The sequence below is a fragment of the Exophiala spinifera genome, assembly GCF_000836115.1.
Source record: "Exophiala spinifera strain CBS 89968 unplaced genomic scaffold supercont1.4, whole genome shotgun sequence".
NCBI lineage: Eukaryota > Fungi > Ascomycota > Eurotiomycetes > Chaetothyriales > Herpotrichiellaceae > Exophiala > Exophiala spinifera.
Window position 1 is genome coordinate 1,659,422 of NW_015622516.1, and position 16,133 is coordinate 1,675,554.

General features: G+C 50.6%; 6 protein-coding genes across 6 annotated transcripts; 4 read left to right on the top strand and 2 right to left on the bottom strand.

Moving 5' to 3' along the window:
- Window positions 1-460: 460 nt before the first annotated feature.
- Window positions 461-4,033, bottom strand: PV08_05790 (uncharacterized protein; the record flags this gene model as incomplete). Its single annotated transcript, XM_016380129.1, has 1 exon — window positions 461-4,033. The coding sequence occupies one exon, from the start codon at window positions 4,031-4,033 to the stop codon at window positions 461-463; it is 3,573 nt and encodes a 1,190-aa protein (XP_016235956.1).
- A 1,081-nt stretch (window positions 4,034-5,114) lies between these two features.
- Window positions 5,115-5,861, top strand: PV08_05791 (uncharacterized protein; the record flags this gene model as incomplete). Its single annotated transcript, XM_016380130.1, has 1 exon — window positions 5,115-5,861. The coding sequence occupies one exon, from the start codon at window positions 5,115-5,117 to the stop codon at window positions 5,859-5,861; it is 747 nt and encodes a 248-aa protein (XP_016235957.1).
- Window positions 5,862-6,385: 524 nt separating this feature from the next.
- Window positions 6,386-7,246, bottom strand: PV08_05792 (uncharacterized protein; the record flags this gene model as incomplete). Its single annotated transcript, XM_016380131.1, has 1 exon — window positions 6,386-7,246. The coding sequence occupies one exon, from the start codon at window positions 7,244-7,246 to the stop codon at window positions 6,386-6,388; it is 861 nt and encodes a 286-aa protein (XP_016235958.1).
- A 286-nt stretch (window positions 7,247-7,532) lies between these two features.
- Window positions 7,533-9,071, top strand: PV08_05793 (RuvB-like helicase 1; the record flags this gene model as incomplete). Its single annotated transcript, XM_016380132.1, has 4 exons — window positions 7,533-7,676; window positions 7,729-7,948; window positions 8,008-8,555; window positions 8,613-9,071. The coding sequence occupies 4 exons, from the start codon at window positions 7,533-7,535 to the stop codon at window positions 9,069-9,071; spliced, it is 1,371 nt and encodes a 456-aa protein (XP_016235959.1).
- A 2,097-nt stretch (window positions 9,072-11,168) lies between these two features.
- On the top strand, window positions 11,169-13,245 carry PV08_05794 (uncharacterized protein; the record flags this gene model as incomplete). Its single annotated transcript, XM_016380133.1, has 2 exons — window positions 11,169-12,665; window positions 12,718-13,245. 2 exons carry the CDS (start codon window positions 11,169-11,171, stop codon window positions 13,243-13,245), a joined length of 2,025 nt encoding a protein of 674 aa, XP_016235960.1.
- Window positions 13,246-14,540: 1,295 nt separating this feature from the next.
- On the top strand, window positions 14,541-15,995 carry PV08_05795 (uncharacterized protein; the record flags this gene model as incomplete). The annotated part of the gene is made up of 2 exons (XM_016380134.1): window positions 14,541-14,866; window positions 15,089-15,995. The coding sequence occupies 2 exons, from the start codon at window positions 14,541-14,543 to the stop codon at window positions 15,993-15,995; spliced, it is 1,233 nt and encodes a 410-aa protein (XP_016235961.1).
- Between the last annotated feature and the right edge of the window lie 138 nt (window positions 15,996-16,133).

Below are 16,133 nucleotides of genomic sequence, written 5' to 3' on the forward strand. Positions count from 1 at the left end.
CTGTAGTATCAACAAGTCTTTGCTGAGAATTACCAAGTAATAACGATACGCTGTGAAGTCTGTGTTGATGAACCTGGGAGATTAAATGGACTCGTTGAGCAAACCGTGAAACGATGACCGTGTATCAACCGTCAGAAGTGATTCTTGTTGGAGATTCGCTTCAAAGTCGACCGAGAAATATATTGTACTCGTACTGGCGGTAGGACATGATCATTGATCAATCAGAGTTGAGTTGACATGGCGTTCCCGTGTAGGCAGGTACTTAGGGATTGTCAACCTTCGATTCAGAGACACCGATAGATTCTCTAGCTAGGTCATTCTATCCAAGAGTACGCGTGCTCCCACCACTCTCTACTCATCTAGGCGAAGCGTGCAGTAGATGAAGCACTCTTTTGAGGCGCAAACAAACCCACAGGGCCGTAGATCAAGATCTACCACACCTGACTCATCCTTGAAGTAATCAAACACCACTTGACGGGCCATCCACGACTATCCTCACGCTCTTCTTCGCCTTCGTCTTTGTTTGGGTAGAACCAGAATGACTCGGACCACCGCCGACCACGAATCCTGGAACCTCTACTGAAACATTATCGAACGGAGAATCGCGGGAGGAGGTCGCGACGGTGCCCATGCCGCCGCCGTCGCCAAACGCAACAGTCATTGTCTGCTTCTCCTTTCCTTTGCCTCTCTTCTTGGCCCTTTTGGTGGCAACGTGCTCGTCCTCCAAGCCGAGAATGAGCCCGTCGTGCCCGTCACCTCCACCAACACCACCACCCCCACCGGTATTGTTACCTGTTGCGAGGTTGTCTCTCCTCTCGAAGAGAGGCACAGGCGAGTCGAGCTTGCCACCGATCAATCGCTCCTTCTCCCCTTGGGCGAAGGCGAGAAAGCCCTCGGCGCTGATGATGCCGTTCATGGTTCCGTCGTCGAGCAGACTCTTCTCGGCCTTGACGAGCTCAGCATTGCTCATCTGTCTGCGACGTTGGAGGATCTTCTCCTCCAGCGTGTCCTTCAGCACGAGTGTCTCGACGTACACAGGTTTCGTTTGGCCGATTCGGTGGGCGCGCTTGATGGCCTGAGATTCAATGTTTGGCTGCCAGATCGGGGATACTATGAACACCCGGCTCGCGGACGCTACGTGAAGGCCGTGCGACGCTTGTTTGAGGTCCATCAGCAAGACGCGAAAGGCGTCGGACTGGTTGAACGTCGCGAGGTAGGCTGCTCTTCGGGTGACGGAGAGCGTATTGGCGTAGATCAAGAAATGGACCGACAAGAGCTCCAGCGCCTCGGCGATCCAGAACGCTATGTTGTTGGAGTCGTAGAATATAATGATCTTCTCGTCCCGCTGCAGTTCGAGGATCCTTGAGCAGAGATAGTTCAGTTTGGCAGACGTGAAACCAAGTATTCTCGTCTCAGGTAATGACGACGGCAATTCGCCATCTGACGATGATCTAGGTCTTTTCTGGACCGGAGGAGAGAGGTGAGGTAGTGGTTTCCCTTTGTCAGTCGAGTTTGGGGTGGAAGAAGAAGAAACAGACATCAAGGAGGATGACAATGATGACGACGACGATAATGTCGACTGATTCCTCACCTTGGGCTCCTCACTTGTACCGGCAGTGGGTGATTTTGAGGAGTTGCTGCTGTTCGACTTCTTGCTTCTTTCTTGCTGCTCTTCTATGGCTCGTTCTCTGGCAGCGTGCATTGCTCGCAGTCCGGCACCAGTCAGGCCGTCAGTCGGCGACTCGGATTCGAGCCTCTTCAAGACGTACTGCTGCGCCTCTCGAGCTTGAACTGTGCCGAGCAATAGCGGGTTGGTATCTTCGCCGTGCAACGCCCACGCTTGTCGCGCGTGCTCGGGAAAGCCTTCAACGTAGACTCCAATTTCGTGAAAGAACGAGAATGCACGCCACGTGGGGTCGCCCAAGGCACGCTCACCATTCAAGATGGCTTCGGTGAGCAAGCGACCATCGCTGTCTGTGATTGTGTCGATGTTCTTGTCCAGATATGTGTTGCTCACACGGATGGTCTCAGCCACCTCGTGCTCTGTAAAGCCAACCCAGTGGAAGCTTGAGTGTCGAAGATTGGTGACCAAGTCGTCCAGATGTTTTCTGTTCTTCGGATGGAACATGTAGTCTTCATCCACTCGCTCGGAGGTGACGGCGTTGGAGCTCAGCTGCATCCGAAACATGTTCATGCTGAGCTTGTCATAGTAAGATGGCTCCAGGTAGACGGTAGTATTGTGTAATGGAGGCAGGCAAAGGTCCGCATCGATATCCTCGATGCGATGCCGCACGATAAGAGACTGGAGAACGCCTCTCAGTGCTGGTGCAAAACGTCGCTTGCCCTCCCCATCGAATGGTGCGAGATATTTCTTCCAATCCGCGTAGTCAGCACCCTTTTGATTAGCCCAGGGTTGAAGCTTGAGGAATTTGACCACCATGACACGCAATCGCTCCATGTCTTTGATCTCTTCTGCAGCTGGGTCTTTCATCTTCCTGCGCTCCAACGCCTCCTGAATCGAGACGCTTCGAGACGACTCATGACTGAGGCCACTGTTGTTCAGCGTAAGATTGATCTCCACGCCATGAAGCGACTGTGAAGGCGTGCCGGAGACCACCCAGCGTCTCTCAATTGACATTTTGTCTAACATAGCCATAGCATGAGTCCGATAGCTCGACCCGGCAAAACCATGACCCTCATCACAGATCACCCGAAGCCAGCGTACTTCAGTTAATGGTGAACGAAACTTCTCCTTCCCGTGCATAAGTCTTCCTTGATTTAAGTCGTCATCGCGATATTCTTGATCAAAGCGCGCCTTCGTGATCAGTACGACATCGTACTTCATAAGGGTCGTATATGAGGGTATCTCTTTTGTTGACGAATCAAGCACAAGGACATCTAGAGAGTTCTCATCTGTATGCTTTCCAATCTCATTCTGCCATTGTATCAAGAGATTAGGCGGTACGATCAACAGAGTGGCATAACATAGACGTAAGACTCTGAAATCTTCACGTTTCTTGAGTATTCGACTCGGGGTTATCGGGTGGAATATCGGTTCCGCGAATTTGGCCTCATATTTGTCAATGGTCTGGATACATTGATCGTACTGGTATCCTTCTTTGGCAAGAGCAGCAAAATGAGCCTTCCAGGGCACACCTCCCTGCTTCAATTTCTTAGCGGCCAAGTCCAGCAAGCTAGGAGTTCGTGGGTTCGCATCTTCCGACAAAGTGTCAAGCCTGCCATCCGGAAGTTGCGGGTAATGACCTCTCGTCGCAAGAATAAGGGCGATGCATATCAAAGTCTTTCCGTAGCCCATGGTCTCTGCCAAAATGCCACCACGAGGCTCGCTGTAGTACTGTGGGTGGACGAGGAGCATGCCTTCGAGCACATCAAGGTAAAATCCTCTGCCGTGACAATCTGAGAATTTCACTTTTCTCGGGTCCATCAATTTGGCTGGATTCGCCTCCTTCTGTAGCATAGCAGCCACCGAGCGTTTCTGATAAGGGTACAAGGGCGTCTTGAGTCCGTCGATTGTGTCGCTCAACACAGACGCCATGGACTGTTGGCTGTAAGGGCAACTCCCAGCGTCATCATAAGAGGTTTTCGGGGATGATAGTGTGTTGAATATGTAGAACAGAGACTCTTCTTCTGAGGAATGCGGCCGATGATATGTCTGGATTGGTACGTTTGGCTTGTAACTGCCTGTCCAGGTCTGAGCTGAGGTGTCAGTGAACTCGATCACGAACTTCAAGACCTTTCTAAGATCTTTGATAGAGCCGCGATTACTGCGATCAACATCCTCCGGAAGAGCATAAATCCTGAGACAGGCACGACGGGGGTCATCGGCATGGGGGACAATCTCAGTCTTCAGCCACTGTCGTCTTTCTCCCAGGTCAAGAGGAGAATTGGGAACAGGGTAGAGGTGTTCGCGTCTCGGGCCGATCATTATCCAGTGTCCAGTATCTGCATCCTCGTCGTGCTGATAGAGTCTGATCGCTCCCAGAGCCACATATTGCTCGACTTCGTCAGGCATTTGCGCGTGCTTGTGTTGCTGACACCGGATACCCTGATCATGCCGTTTTGAATTGGCCCAGTAATGCTTCAGAGGCGGCTGAGCAGCCTATGTCTGTTCAGGAAAAGTACATCAATGGGATGACAAGGGATGGCCTTACCTGCTGGCAAGTGGTCCTTGATAACCTTCGTTTTGATGCGCTTATCGAACCCAGAGTATCAATGTTTGATGAGCCAACGTAGAAGTCGGCCTCCCTGAAAGACTCATCAGGATCATCGCAAGGTCGAGCTACCAATGAGTCGCGTTGAGACATGGTGAAGGCTCTGCCATTCACTTTCTCCGGAGCTCGAACTATTCGACAGCTGAATTTGAAGTGGAATCAAGAGACGATATCAGTGTTAAGGACAAACATTTCTGTCTGACAACAAATTCAGGTAGAGTCTCCCTAGTCTAGCAATAAATCGGTGCTACTGTTACGGGTGTCGCGGCCACCATCATGTCAGACGAAAACAATATTCGGGTCTGAAATCTAGCGCCGACTGCAGCCTAATAAGGGGCTATGGAATGAACAGCCACGGTCAACAACGAGGCTGAGCCTTCAAAGAGGGCGAGATAGAACATGTCTGAGGTCTTGACATCCTCTAACGCTCTGGTCACTTTGACATCTTTCCCTGGATGCAACAGTAGCTGATAGGTCTACATCAGGAGAGGAGGCGTCAAGTAAATGTGAAATACACAACCAAGACCTTGGGTGTCCGATGTCTTCCACACACCTTGCAGTTGTCGCTGAAGCTTAATTAACATACCATGTCCATGTGAGGTTTCCTCATCAGGACTCGCACTGTGTGACAACGCACCCTACAGTAGAATATCCAAAACGACGGCGGAATGTACTGCCCCTATGGGGAAGGACGGCGTGCGGTCCTCGTTGGTGGCTGACAAATCCGGAATTGCGTCAACCTCCACTCCACGAAGACCGCGATCATCCTGGTTATAACTAACGAAGAACAAGAGTATAAGACATCTGGACCCGGGAGACGAGGTCAGTCTATAGTCGGGAACGCTGATGCTCATGAAACCGACCCAGCGTCTTTTCGCAGCCATGACGAACTACAACATCACCATCACCAGCGACATCGTGTGCCCATGGTGCTACATCGGGCACACCCGGCTATCGAAAGCCATTGCCGAACACAAAAAGACCTATCCGGACGACAAATTCCACCTGAAATATCTCCCATTCTATCTTCAACCACCACCACAACTTACAGCGAACGGCCCTCCGCCACCGCCATTTCCAGCACCCTCGCGCCCGCGCCGCGAGATGTACGCTGCGAAATTCGGGCCGGAGCGCGCCAAACAGATTGAGGCGATGATGCTTCAAACGGCAGCCGGCGAAGGTCTCAACTTCAAGTTTGGCGGCATGACAGGCGTTTCGCGGAATGGGCACAGATTGGTGCGCTGGGCCCAGAATCATGGTGGCGAGGACGCACAGAATGAAGTCATGCTCGGTCTGTGGCGACGATACTTCGAACAAGAAGTCGACATCACTACACTGGAGACGTTGATTGAAGTTGGCCTCGAAGCTGGTCTGGGCACCAAGGAGGAAATCAAGGCATACCTGGAAAGTGGAAAGGATGGCGAAGAAGTTGACCGAATCGCCGAGGAGGCCAGGCTGAAGGGAATCAGCGGCGTCCCAAACTATGAAATCAATGATACGTGGGAAGTAAGCGGTGCGCAGGAGCCTTTGGCGTTCAGAAGACTGTTCTTGAAATGGAAAGATATGGAGAGCAAAGGTCGGGTCGGTAGCGATGATGCGAAGACCGCGAACGGAAATGGATGCCTGTAGGAGGGCAGGACGGAGTATCCGTGTTTGAATATGCTCGGCGCACAGTAAGAATGAGCTGAGTGTGGAATGACGGGGCGAATCTCGTGATTCGTTGAGTTGATTAGTCTTGAACAATCGTTCCTATATATCTTCGCAAAAATCTTTGCAAAAATCTTTTGTACAATACATAATGTGAGGTAGACAGATCCCACGTTCTCATGCTGCCACCTCTAGCAATCAAAATTTTCGAAACACCACTCGTCGTTGTTCGAGTGGACGCGCATCATCCAGATATGCCCCTCTTGTTATATGATTAGTTGCGTTTCGACCGACAGATTCACTGGTAGTAGGCGAAACTACCAAGAGAACTTCCGAGCTCTTGATCCTCATCACTGCAGTATGGAGGACGCCGGCTAGCTTGCCGTGATATGAGTCTCAATGTAGAGACTGGTAGAGAATGATAGCAGGGCAGTACCGAGCACCTATAAGCCTTAGGCGTCGCCTATTCATGATCAGAAATACGATTTGCCTTCCATCAAATGAGTTCAGTTGGTCTGGGCTGTCGGCTCCTCTAATGTCAATTTTTCGACGTCGTTGCTGAGATTCCCTTCCAGCTGTTCTGGTAGAATATAAGAAGTAGGACTCCTTCTCCGTAGTGTATGCATTTCCGGGATCTCGTAATCAACCTCTTCGCCATTCTCGATCCAATGCTTCCGCACGTGCTCTTCGAATCTGCTGGCAGCCTGGCGCAAGTCTGACCAGGCCAGCTCTTGCTGCTGAAGCAGTTTCGCTCTCTGGTCACTGTCATTCCATACGTCTTCGAAGGCTGCTCTCAGGGATGTCGACTGTGGCAGACCCAGTTCGGCTCTCTCCTTATCGAATCTCGCGAGCATTTTGGGAGAGGTCATTACGAGCCATCTGAGCTTCCAGCCTAGCATCCCCAGTTCTTTTACCCGCGCTGGTTTCGTCCCCATGACATACTCATCAATACCACCACATTTGCGTATCGTTCGCACCACTCGGGCGGTTACCGGAATTCTGAGTTCTGTGTCTAGTGCATCGCTCTTGAAATTTTCGATTCTGACGTTGGGAAACCATTTTCGCAATGTCTTGCCCTTATTCCGGCCTTTGGAAATTTTGTTTCCCGATTGTAGCGTTGCGCCTCCATACAGTCCAAAATTCGCTTCTCGAAACGCAGCATTCTTGCCGTATGGATATGGCGGCATCAATGGATCAGTAAAGCGAAACTCTGGTCGTAAAAGTGTATGTTTTCTATCCTCGGACTTGAAGGTGAACCGGGGTTTGAAGTAGGGCTTGTCTAACTTGACTTTGTGCTTGTATTCGAGGTATTGGAGGGTCGTGGGACTACGCCGCACAGGCGGCAGCTTGGTGATTGCTGCAGCCATTGCTATATGATAGATGAGTACTGCAATTAGAGGACGAGTTGCATCACCGAGCAGGGTGATGGTGGTTGTACGTGAGGTTGAGGTTAATTAATCGCCAGGGAGACTTTTGCGGACAATTGCAAGCTCCAACTTTTTAGCGCGAAATCCTCCTGCGCATCACGGACGGACCAGACACGAAAGTCGCCAGGATCCGTCAATTTCTCAACATCTCAAATCCCTCTGAACGCGCCTCTCCCCATCTTCCTCTTCTCCTTACACCGTTGTCGACATCAATATCGGCGCGAAAATGGTCAACATCAGTGAAGTCAAGGGCAACACGCGCGAAAACAGGACCGCGGCGCATACACATATCAAGGGATTAGGATTAAGGCCAGATGGTACCGCAGAGACTTCCGGCCATGGCTTCGTCGGGCAGACTGCCGCCCGAGAGGTTAGCAAGCAATCTTGGTATAAATCATGATTGGCATTCTGACTTGAAGTAGGCTTGCGGCGTGGTTGTCGATCTCATCAAAGCGAAGAAGATGTCTGGACGAGCGGTTCTGTTAGCCGGAGGCCCAGGCACCGGCAAGACCGCTCTAGCGTTAGCAGTCTCGCAAGAACTTGGGACAAAGGTTCCTTTCTGTCCCATAGTGGGCAGCGAAGTGTATTCTACGGAGGTCAAGAAGACCGAGGCATTGATGGAAAACTTCAGAAGAGCCATTGGTATGTGCCATATGATATGTGTCATTCTCATGCACGAAAGGCTGACAACAGATGTGAAGGTCTCCGAGTGCGGGAAATGAAAGAGGTCTACGAAGGCGAAGTAACCGAACTCATCCCCGAAGAAGCAGAGAATCCGCTAGGAGGTTACGGGCGCACGATTTCTCACCTCATACTCACGTTGAAGTCGGCCAGAGGCACCAAGAAACTACGTTTAGATCCAAGTATCTACGAAGCCATCCAGAAAGAAAGAGTGAGCGTTGGAGACGTGATCTACATCGAAGCAAACACAGGCGCATGCAAGAGAGTTGGCCGTTCGGATGCATATGCAACCGAATTCGATCTCGAGGCTGAAGAATACGTCCCGGTGCCTAAGGGAGAAGTCCATAAGAAAAAGGAGGTTGTACAAGATGTGACATTACATGATCTTGATATCGCCAACGCCAGACCGCAGGGTGGCCAAGATGTTATGAGCATGATGGGCCAGCTGATGAAACCGAAGAAGACAGAGATTACAGACAAGCTAAGAGCCGAGATCAACAAGGTGGTCAGCAAGTATATCGATCAGGGCGTTGCCGAACTCGTGCCTGGTGTGCTGTTTATTGACGAAGTAAGTGTTCCCCTTTTTTTCCCAAACGCAGCGAACGGAGCGTTGACTGGGCGACAGGTGCACATGCTCGATATTGAGTGCTTCACCTATCTCAATCGCGCTCTCGAATCTCCCATCTCACCAATCGTCATTCTGGCCTCGAATCGAGGCAACACTGTGATCCGCGGCACACAGGATATCACAGGAGCACATGGCGTGCCTCCGGATCTATTGGCGCGTCTGTTGATCATTCCTACCCACCCCTACAACGAGTCCGAAGTTCAGACAATTGTTCGGTTGCGTGCCAAGACAGAAGGCCTGGCTATTTCAGATGCAGCGTTGCAGAAGGTTGCCCAGCATGGCACAAGTGTCTCGCTACGATACGCTCTGCAGCTGTTGACGCCCAGCAGTATCCTGGCCAAGGTCAACGGAAGACAGGAAATCGCACCCGAGGACGTGGCCGAGTGCGAGGACTTATTCATCGACGCGAGAAGAAGTGCTAAAGTTGTCGAGAACGGAACAGGATTCATCAGCTGAAGTGGCGAGATGCAGGTGGCCTTGAAACCTTCGTCTTTTGATTAGAAGAAAGCTTCCGTCGAATTTACCCAATCTCACCGAAGGGAAACGCCGTTCCTTGCATGGTAGAACACAAGGTTCCACCATCAGCACGCGCTGAGCTGCAACTATTCGATTTCAGCATGCGCCCGCTGTACCATTGGCACTACATTACGAGTCAAACTACCGTACTGCTGGCGCCAAATCATGCGCCCTGAAGGGTGGGAGCGAAGGGCAGGAGAACGACAGGAATTGAATACAGCAAGAACTTGTGTTGTAAAACCAGTATCGTGGAAAAGATTTTGCCATGGATAATGTCATGGAGAACTAGCAGAGAAATGCATTTTGCCAACTTTATGAATATTGATTCTGTCTGTACCAGTACGACTGCTTGGAGCCTCCTCTTGATATTAAGATGTCTACGTGATCCTCACAATGTTTTCATCGGGATGCTAGGAGAAGCACGAAAGAGACGAGTGAACAGTACGGATATCTAGGCATCAGAATGTCAGCACATAAATCCGGATAAAGTGCGACAAGCGTATGTAACAGGAGTAAGTGTCAATCAGACATCCAAGGAAGATTGCAACGTTCACCGACACCTGGACTTATGTAGGTTCGCTGCCAGGGCTAACGTGGAAACTGCGAATGTGGAAAAGGTTTTCATCATAGGAAGGAGAAAGGAGATACAAAGCGCCGAATGGGAGGTTGTACATACCACGAAAGCATAGGACACAAGCGTCGTTGGCACGAAACAAGATTCGATCAATTCTATCTGGAAACCACGTTAGCAATATGAAACGAGGGTTTCGGTGTGTGCATGATGAGATCAGTGTACAATCAGACATGTAATACTGGCTAGTAACAGACCATTCAGCGTTGACGGTCCGAATGTTTCTTCAAAGGCGAATCAGGATAGAAAGAAGTGTTGAAGTTGTTGTCATCTTTGAGCTGTAGGAGAAGAAGGGGCAGTAGGATTAGAGGACTCACCATAATAGCATTGATAAAGAGCATGCAAAAACAGAGAAGCAGAACATGATTTTTGTGCGAGCAGGAGAAAATATGTTGGATGGTGCCAGAGGCAGAGAAGGCGTGGGTAGAACCAGGTATTTAAATTCTGCGGTGCAGGCAAATTGTTTCATCGAATAAAATGATAGACACAGCAAGAAGCCACTAGCGTCCGAGCCGGAGGAGGAATAACTACCGTGCCGGCTTGGCATCGTTGATCGGGCGAGTCAGGAAGCTTTGCGGCACTCGAGTTTGGGCGTCCGTCGTCGCTGCTGCTGTTCCTGCTGTTCCTGCTGTCTTCATCCCCCAGCGCCATCTTTTTGCCGATCCTGCGTCCATCCTGCACCTCTGCCCCCGAGAGACTTCATCCCATCTCCCTCCATCGTGTGTTCTGCGGCATCAAACTGCAATCTATTCTTTCTTCTCGCATCATCGCCGTGTCGCTCATTCTCTCTCTTCACCAGCTTTCTGTCCATTTCCCGCACAAAGTCATATCTCGGCTCCTGCCCCCGTCATTTCTGCCCGGGCACTGCCAGCAATCGCCCCATAACACTCCCGGAACACGACACCTCAAGTTAATACCTCACCTGATCGCGCCCCCAGTCATCTTCCTGGTCGCTTTGCCCTCCGATCATGACTTCTTTGCGCGACGTCTTTAAATGATTTGTGTGCCAGATGAATGGTTTCTCTGACCTGCACTTGTCGCGACGCTGACCCAGCCCCATATCTCTCCCGGCTTGGTTTCGTTCACCAGCTTTCCGGCCAGTCCCCGCCAGTATTGCGCGACATCGACTCTACAACCGCACCCACGTTCCTCCTTGATGCGCCTGGTTTCCCTGACCGCAGATGTAACGACACCTCCCTCAGTTTGCGATTATTACCAGAAGCGAACTCGGTAAGAGTGGGGCCAAGAGGTTCGGACTTGTCAAGAGGAGGGAATCATCCAGTAATCACAAAAAGATCTCACCCGAGCCACTTGTGCAGTAAGCGCAGTCCGAGTGTCGCGTACAAGCATCAAATCTAGGTCAGCCGTCGAAGATGATGGCCCAGCCTTTTCCCACCCATGCCGGTATGGCTCCCGGACACCCAGGCATGTCTCATGGCCATCCTATGGCAGGAATGCAACATCCTGGTGGTCATATGGGAGGTCAACCCGGCGGTATGATGCAAGGAATGCATCCAGGAGTATCAGGTCCACAGGTTACCCAAGGCCCTATGGTGTCCGGTATGCCGCCAGGCGCAGGAACTCCGGCGCCCGGACCTATGCACAATAACATGGCAATGGCACATCTGGGACCGCAACAGGCCATGTTCCCTCAGCATAACCCGCAGATGAACTTTGGGCCGATGCAGATGACCCCCCAACACCAGCAGATGCTGGCTCGGCAACGAATGATGCAACAGATGCAGGCACAGCAACAGCAGCAGGGTATGCCAATGGCCATACCCACTGGACCAGGCGGTTTTAACCAAGCACAACTGGCACAGATGAAAATGGGGATGCACCCTCAGATGCAAATGCCGATGAACCCAAATAACCCTCAGATGCAAAACTACCAACAGCAACAACATCAGCAGCGGCTAATGCAGGCTCAGCAAGCCCAGGCTCAAGCAGCACACCATGCCGCACAACTAGCTGCCAACCAAAGAGCAGCCGCTCAGCAAATGTCAATGTCTCGGTCTCAAGAACAGACAACACAACCTCCTCAATCCCAACCAACACCGGCTCCTCAGCCACCAGCGCCACAACAAGCGCCACCAACATCACAACCTCAACAACAGCAACCTCCACAACCCAAACCTCAACCACCTCAGCAACAAACGCCCACAACCCAGGCACAGAGCCAGCCTAATCAACCAGCAAAGACCACAGAACCTGAAGAAGAACAACCTCAGATTAAACAACAGCCCGATTTGCCTGCCGCGATGATGATGAACGATCTACCGAAGCAGGACATTCTCGGTGGCCAGTGTATTCTACAGCTGATCATGTATCAAGACACGCTGGCCAATCCGGACCGACCTAACGACTTGGATTACTGGGAGCAGACGATATCACGATACTTTTCGCCGTTGGGCTCGATGAGGCAACAGCTGTTCAGCAACAAGAATGGGATCGACAAGTCGTTCCAGCTACAATTTCCCAGTCTTGCGCGTTACTACCATACACACTTTGCAAGCGGGGTGAAACAAATTCTGTTACAATCCTTCGACCACAATCAGAACAAACTTCCGAATGGAGGTGTTCACATTTGGAGTACGAATGCAAGCTTGACTTATGTTTTTGGTAGCGATATTCGAGTCTCTACGACGGGACAATTGCGAGTGATATTTGACGAGTTTCAAAAAATCGAGCATTTCAACATTAGTACATCTGGTTGGCAAGAATACATTCCTCGAAGTTCTCTCACGCAGCCGGCGTCGCCAGAAGAAACCAAAAGCAGTCCCAAGATCAACAAGAATCTCAAACGAGCCCAAGGGAAGGCTAACGCTCCAGCTCAGCTGATAATTCCGAGTTCAGGGGTGGGTGAATGGGGTGTGCCAAGTCACATCTTTCAGTTCCTAGAGGTTTGTTGTTCTTATTGATGATTGTTGGGGACGGTACTAATCCGGAGTATAGATCGCTGAAGTTATGACAGCAATGGGACCCCTCATGGAATACTTCCACAGCCATCCGGGGATCGGCCCGAGAGATTCGTTATTACGAGTGACCCAAGAGAATGCACAGAACATGGCTCAGATGAACAATGCACGACTACAAAATCAAATGGCGAGAGCGGCCAATGGCCAAGTGCCCTTCGGTAATCAAATGAATGGCCCGACCATGATGAACTCACCAGCAATGAGTCATCTTGGAATACCACAAGCTCAAGGCTCTCCCATGATGGGAGGTCCTGTACATACACCTAGTCCGGCACAGAATGCAGCGACCGGAGGGGTTGCGATGATGCATCAAATGAGCGCTCAGGGATCGAATCTGAGCGGCAGTCAAGGCCCAAGCACCAATACCAGCCCGAATGTTTCCAACAAAAGGAGACGAGCGAGTGCGGTGAAGGTCGAGGATGATAATGCCGGGCAAGAACAAAGCGGAGCCAACAAGGTGAAGCCAAGTCCTAAAATCGGCGGGAAGAGGCAGAAGGCAGGGTGAGCCACTTTGAACGTGTTTTTCGAGGACAAGATGCACAACATCTTTTTTGTCTCTGTGGAGTACTCTCGGCGTTTTCGGAAGTCTGAGTCAGGCTTCGATTATTGTTTTCTGTTTCGATCATTAAGGATGGTGTGCAGCCTCAGTCTCATGATCTGAAATGGGAGTTTATTGGATTCATGCATAAAGTCTTTTTTGGACCGGGTGTTTAGATATGCACTGGACAGGCGAGGTGAAGCGAAGTGAAGCAAAGCGAGACAAATCTTGTTAAGTCTCTTTCTCTCTCACCGATGCAAAGTTTCTCGGCCTGGCGAACGCGGAATAGAGCGAGGTTCGAAAGGAAAGAAACTTTGTGGGTGGTCCAGGCTCCATGGGTCGGCTCTTATTGAATTGTATCATATGCGCGCGCGTTGGATGTGAATGGCAGTGTTCTCTGAAGCATTTTGCAACGAGACTTTGTAGCTGCTCTGGGATTGTGGAAGCTCTTTTTTTCAACCATGCAGCGGAGTGTGGCTTTGGGGGGTTGTGGTTTTCTGTTTCTGTTTCTGTTTCCTTTGATACGTGAAGATGCAGATTAATGGCAGACATGTGTTGAGTATGTAGGCATGATGGACAAATCAGCGAGAAGGGTGAATGAAGCACGGAAAAAAATGCGGTGGTGTGTAGTTGCAGGTGTCGAGAGGGATCGAAGATAGTTACTTACGGCTTCGATGATGCTTGCTAATAGAATTTTGATTTTGACTGAATGAACAAGTGAACGACGATCTGGTCGGGTTGTTTTGTATCGGCAGTGTGTTGTGAAGGTTGAAGGAGATGGATCTGAGAATCAAGGGATGGAAGGGTGATGAAGGATTGTCCCTCCAGGCATATAATATGATTTATTCAAGTATGCATGTGGCATGTGAGACGGATGAGGTGGGAAAGTACCAAATTTGCATCGTGAGAGTACATAGATAAGACCTTTACGAGAGAACCTACTGTACTCGGTATTAACTGCCTAAGAGACCAGAGTAATTACGGTATAATAAAATGCTTACTTTTCCTCTTTGATTGAATTCTTTCCCTCCTGCGGCGCCTGATGTTGAGTTCCTCTTACCCCCCTCCCCAGTATAAGCAGATTAACGTACAAAAGAACATCAAGACACAGGTAACTGTACAGGACCTAGGTACTCACTTTAGGGCATTGTTGTACCCATCGTTGTACAAGTGTTATCCTTCGTCCGGCCCGTACGGCAGTTGGTCGGGGACAAAAATCATTTTTATCTCTTTCTCAGTGCGAGCGTCGAGGACCTTGAACAATGCACACTCTCCCGAACGATTCACCACCGCCGGAGGAAAATCCGGCTCAGACCACGGCGTCCCAGGTGCCCTTGTCACCGTCGCGGACCATCGTTATAGGCCTCTCGGGCCCGTCGAGCAGTGGGAAGACCACACTTGCTCGATTATTGCGGAGTGTGTTCAACGTTGACGTTGGAGGGCGTGTCGAAGCCGATGTCGATGGCAAAGCCAAAGCCAAAGCGCCCGGGCGAGAAGAGAAGATGAAAGAGGCGACGGAGGACGAGGGGTACCACAAATTGAGTCTGTTTATTTTACACCAGGATGACTTTTACAAGACTGACAAAGAGTACGTATCTGATTTCTTTTCATTTTTTTTGCTGGCTTGTCCCGGACGCCCTTCACCACTTATCCTCTCTCACCGTTTACGTGTTTGCGTTTGTGCGTGAAGGAAGCAGCTCAAACACCCAGAAAGGGCATGCAATGTCCTCCTTTGTCGTGTGCTTTGTTTTGCTTTTTTGTTTTGCTGACTCGGTGATTTTCTTTCTCTTCCTTTCCTGATGGCCGATAGTGTCCCCTGGGTAACTATATCCTCATCCAAATACGGCACACGTACAGATCAAGACTGGGACTGCGTCGGGTCTCTTGACCTTCCTCTCTTCCGACGCACCTTGACCCATATCCGCGACCATGGCACCTTACCTCCCGACAACGTCAGTATGGAGGACCAGAACTCGGTGGGCGACGTGCACGTTACGCCTGACGAAGTCGAAGCTGTCAAGCGACGAGTAAAGGATTGGTTTGAACGGGTAATCAGGGATTCGCCGAAATCGTCTAAAACTCGGACTCTGACGCGGACGAACGGCGCTGCCACTGCGACTACCACCGCTGCGCATGAGGAGGTCCCGAGAGAGATCCGAATTTGCATCCTTGAAGGATTCTTGTTGTTCCCCCCTTCACCTTCTGACTCTTCGGCAAGTTTCAAGACCGCGGCACAGGGTCTAGCGGGCGATGAGACGACGGATCTGCTTGAATTGCACGATCTGACGCAGAGCCTGTTGGACGTGAAATTGTTCTTACCGTGTACGAAAGCCCAGATGATCGAGAGGAGGGAGAGGAGGACAGGGTACGTCACGCTCGAAGGATTCTGGAAGGATCCTCCTGGGTACGTGGAGGATTTGGTGTGGGTTAACTACAGACGATATCATGCATGGATGTACCGGGATCATGCGGACAACGGAGACGGAGATGGAGAGGGTGAGGGTGAGGGTGAGGGTGGTCGAAAGGAAGAGGGACACCACCAGGAAAGAGACACGGATAAATCGGAAGCATCGGAAGAGTTTGATGAGGAAAAGTGTGGACGAGAGGGAGTGCATTTGTTCCTGACGCATGAAAAGGGCGTTGGCGAGGGGACCATGAAGGAATGTTTAGATTGGGGTGTTGAGAGAGTTCAAGAGGCGTTGACAGATTTGATTTAGTGAGGTGGTCTTATGTGTATTGCTGCACAGTACTAGTAGGTGTGTGGGTTGAGAATCCTGATGTGCCATGATCTACTGCGAGTTCATACAGTAATGTTCATTGACCATGTTTCATGTACAAGTCCAAGTCCATGTACA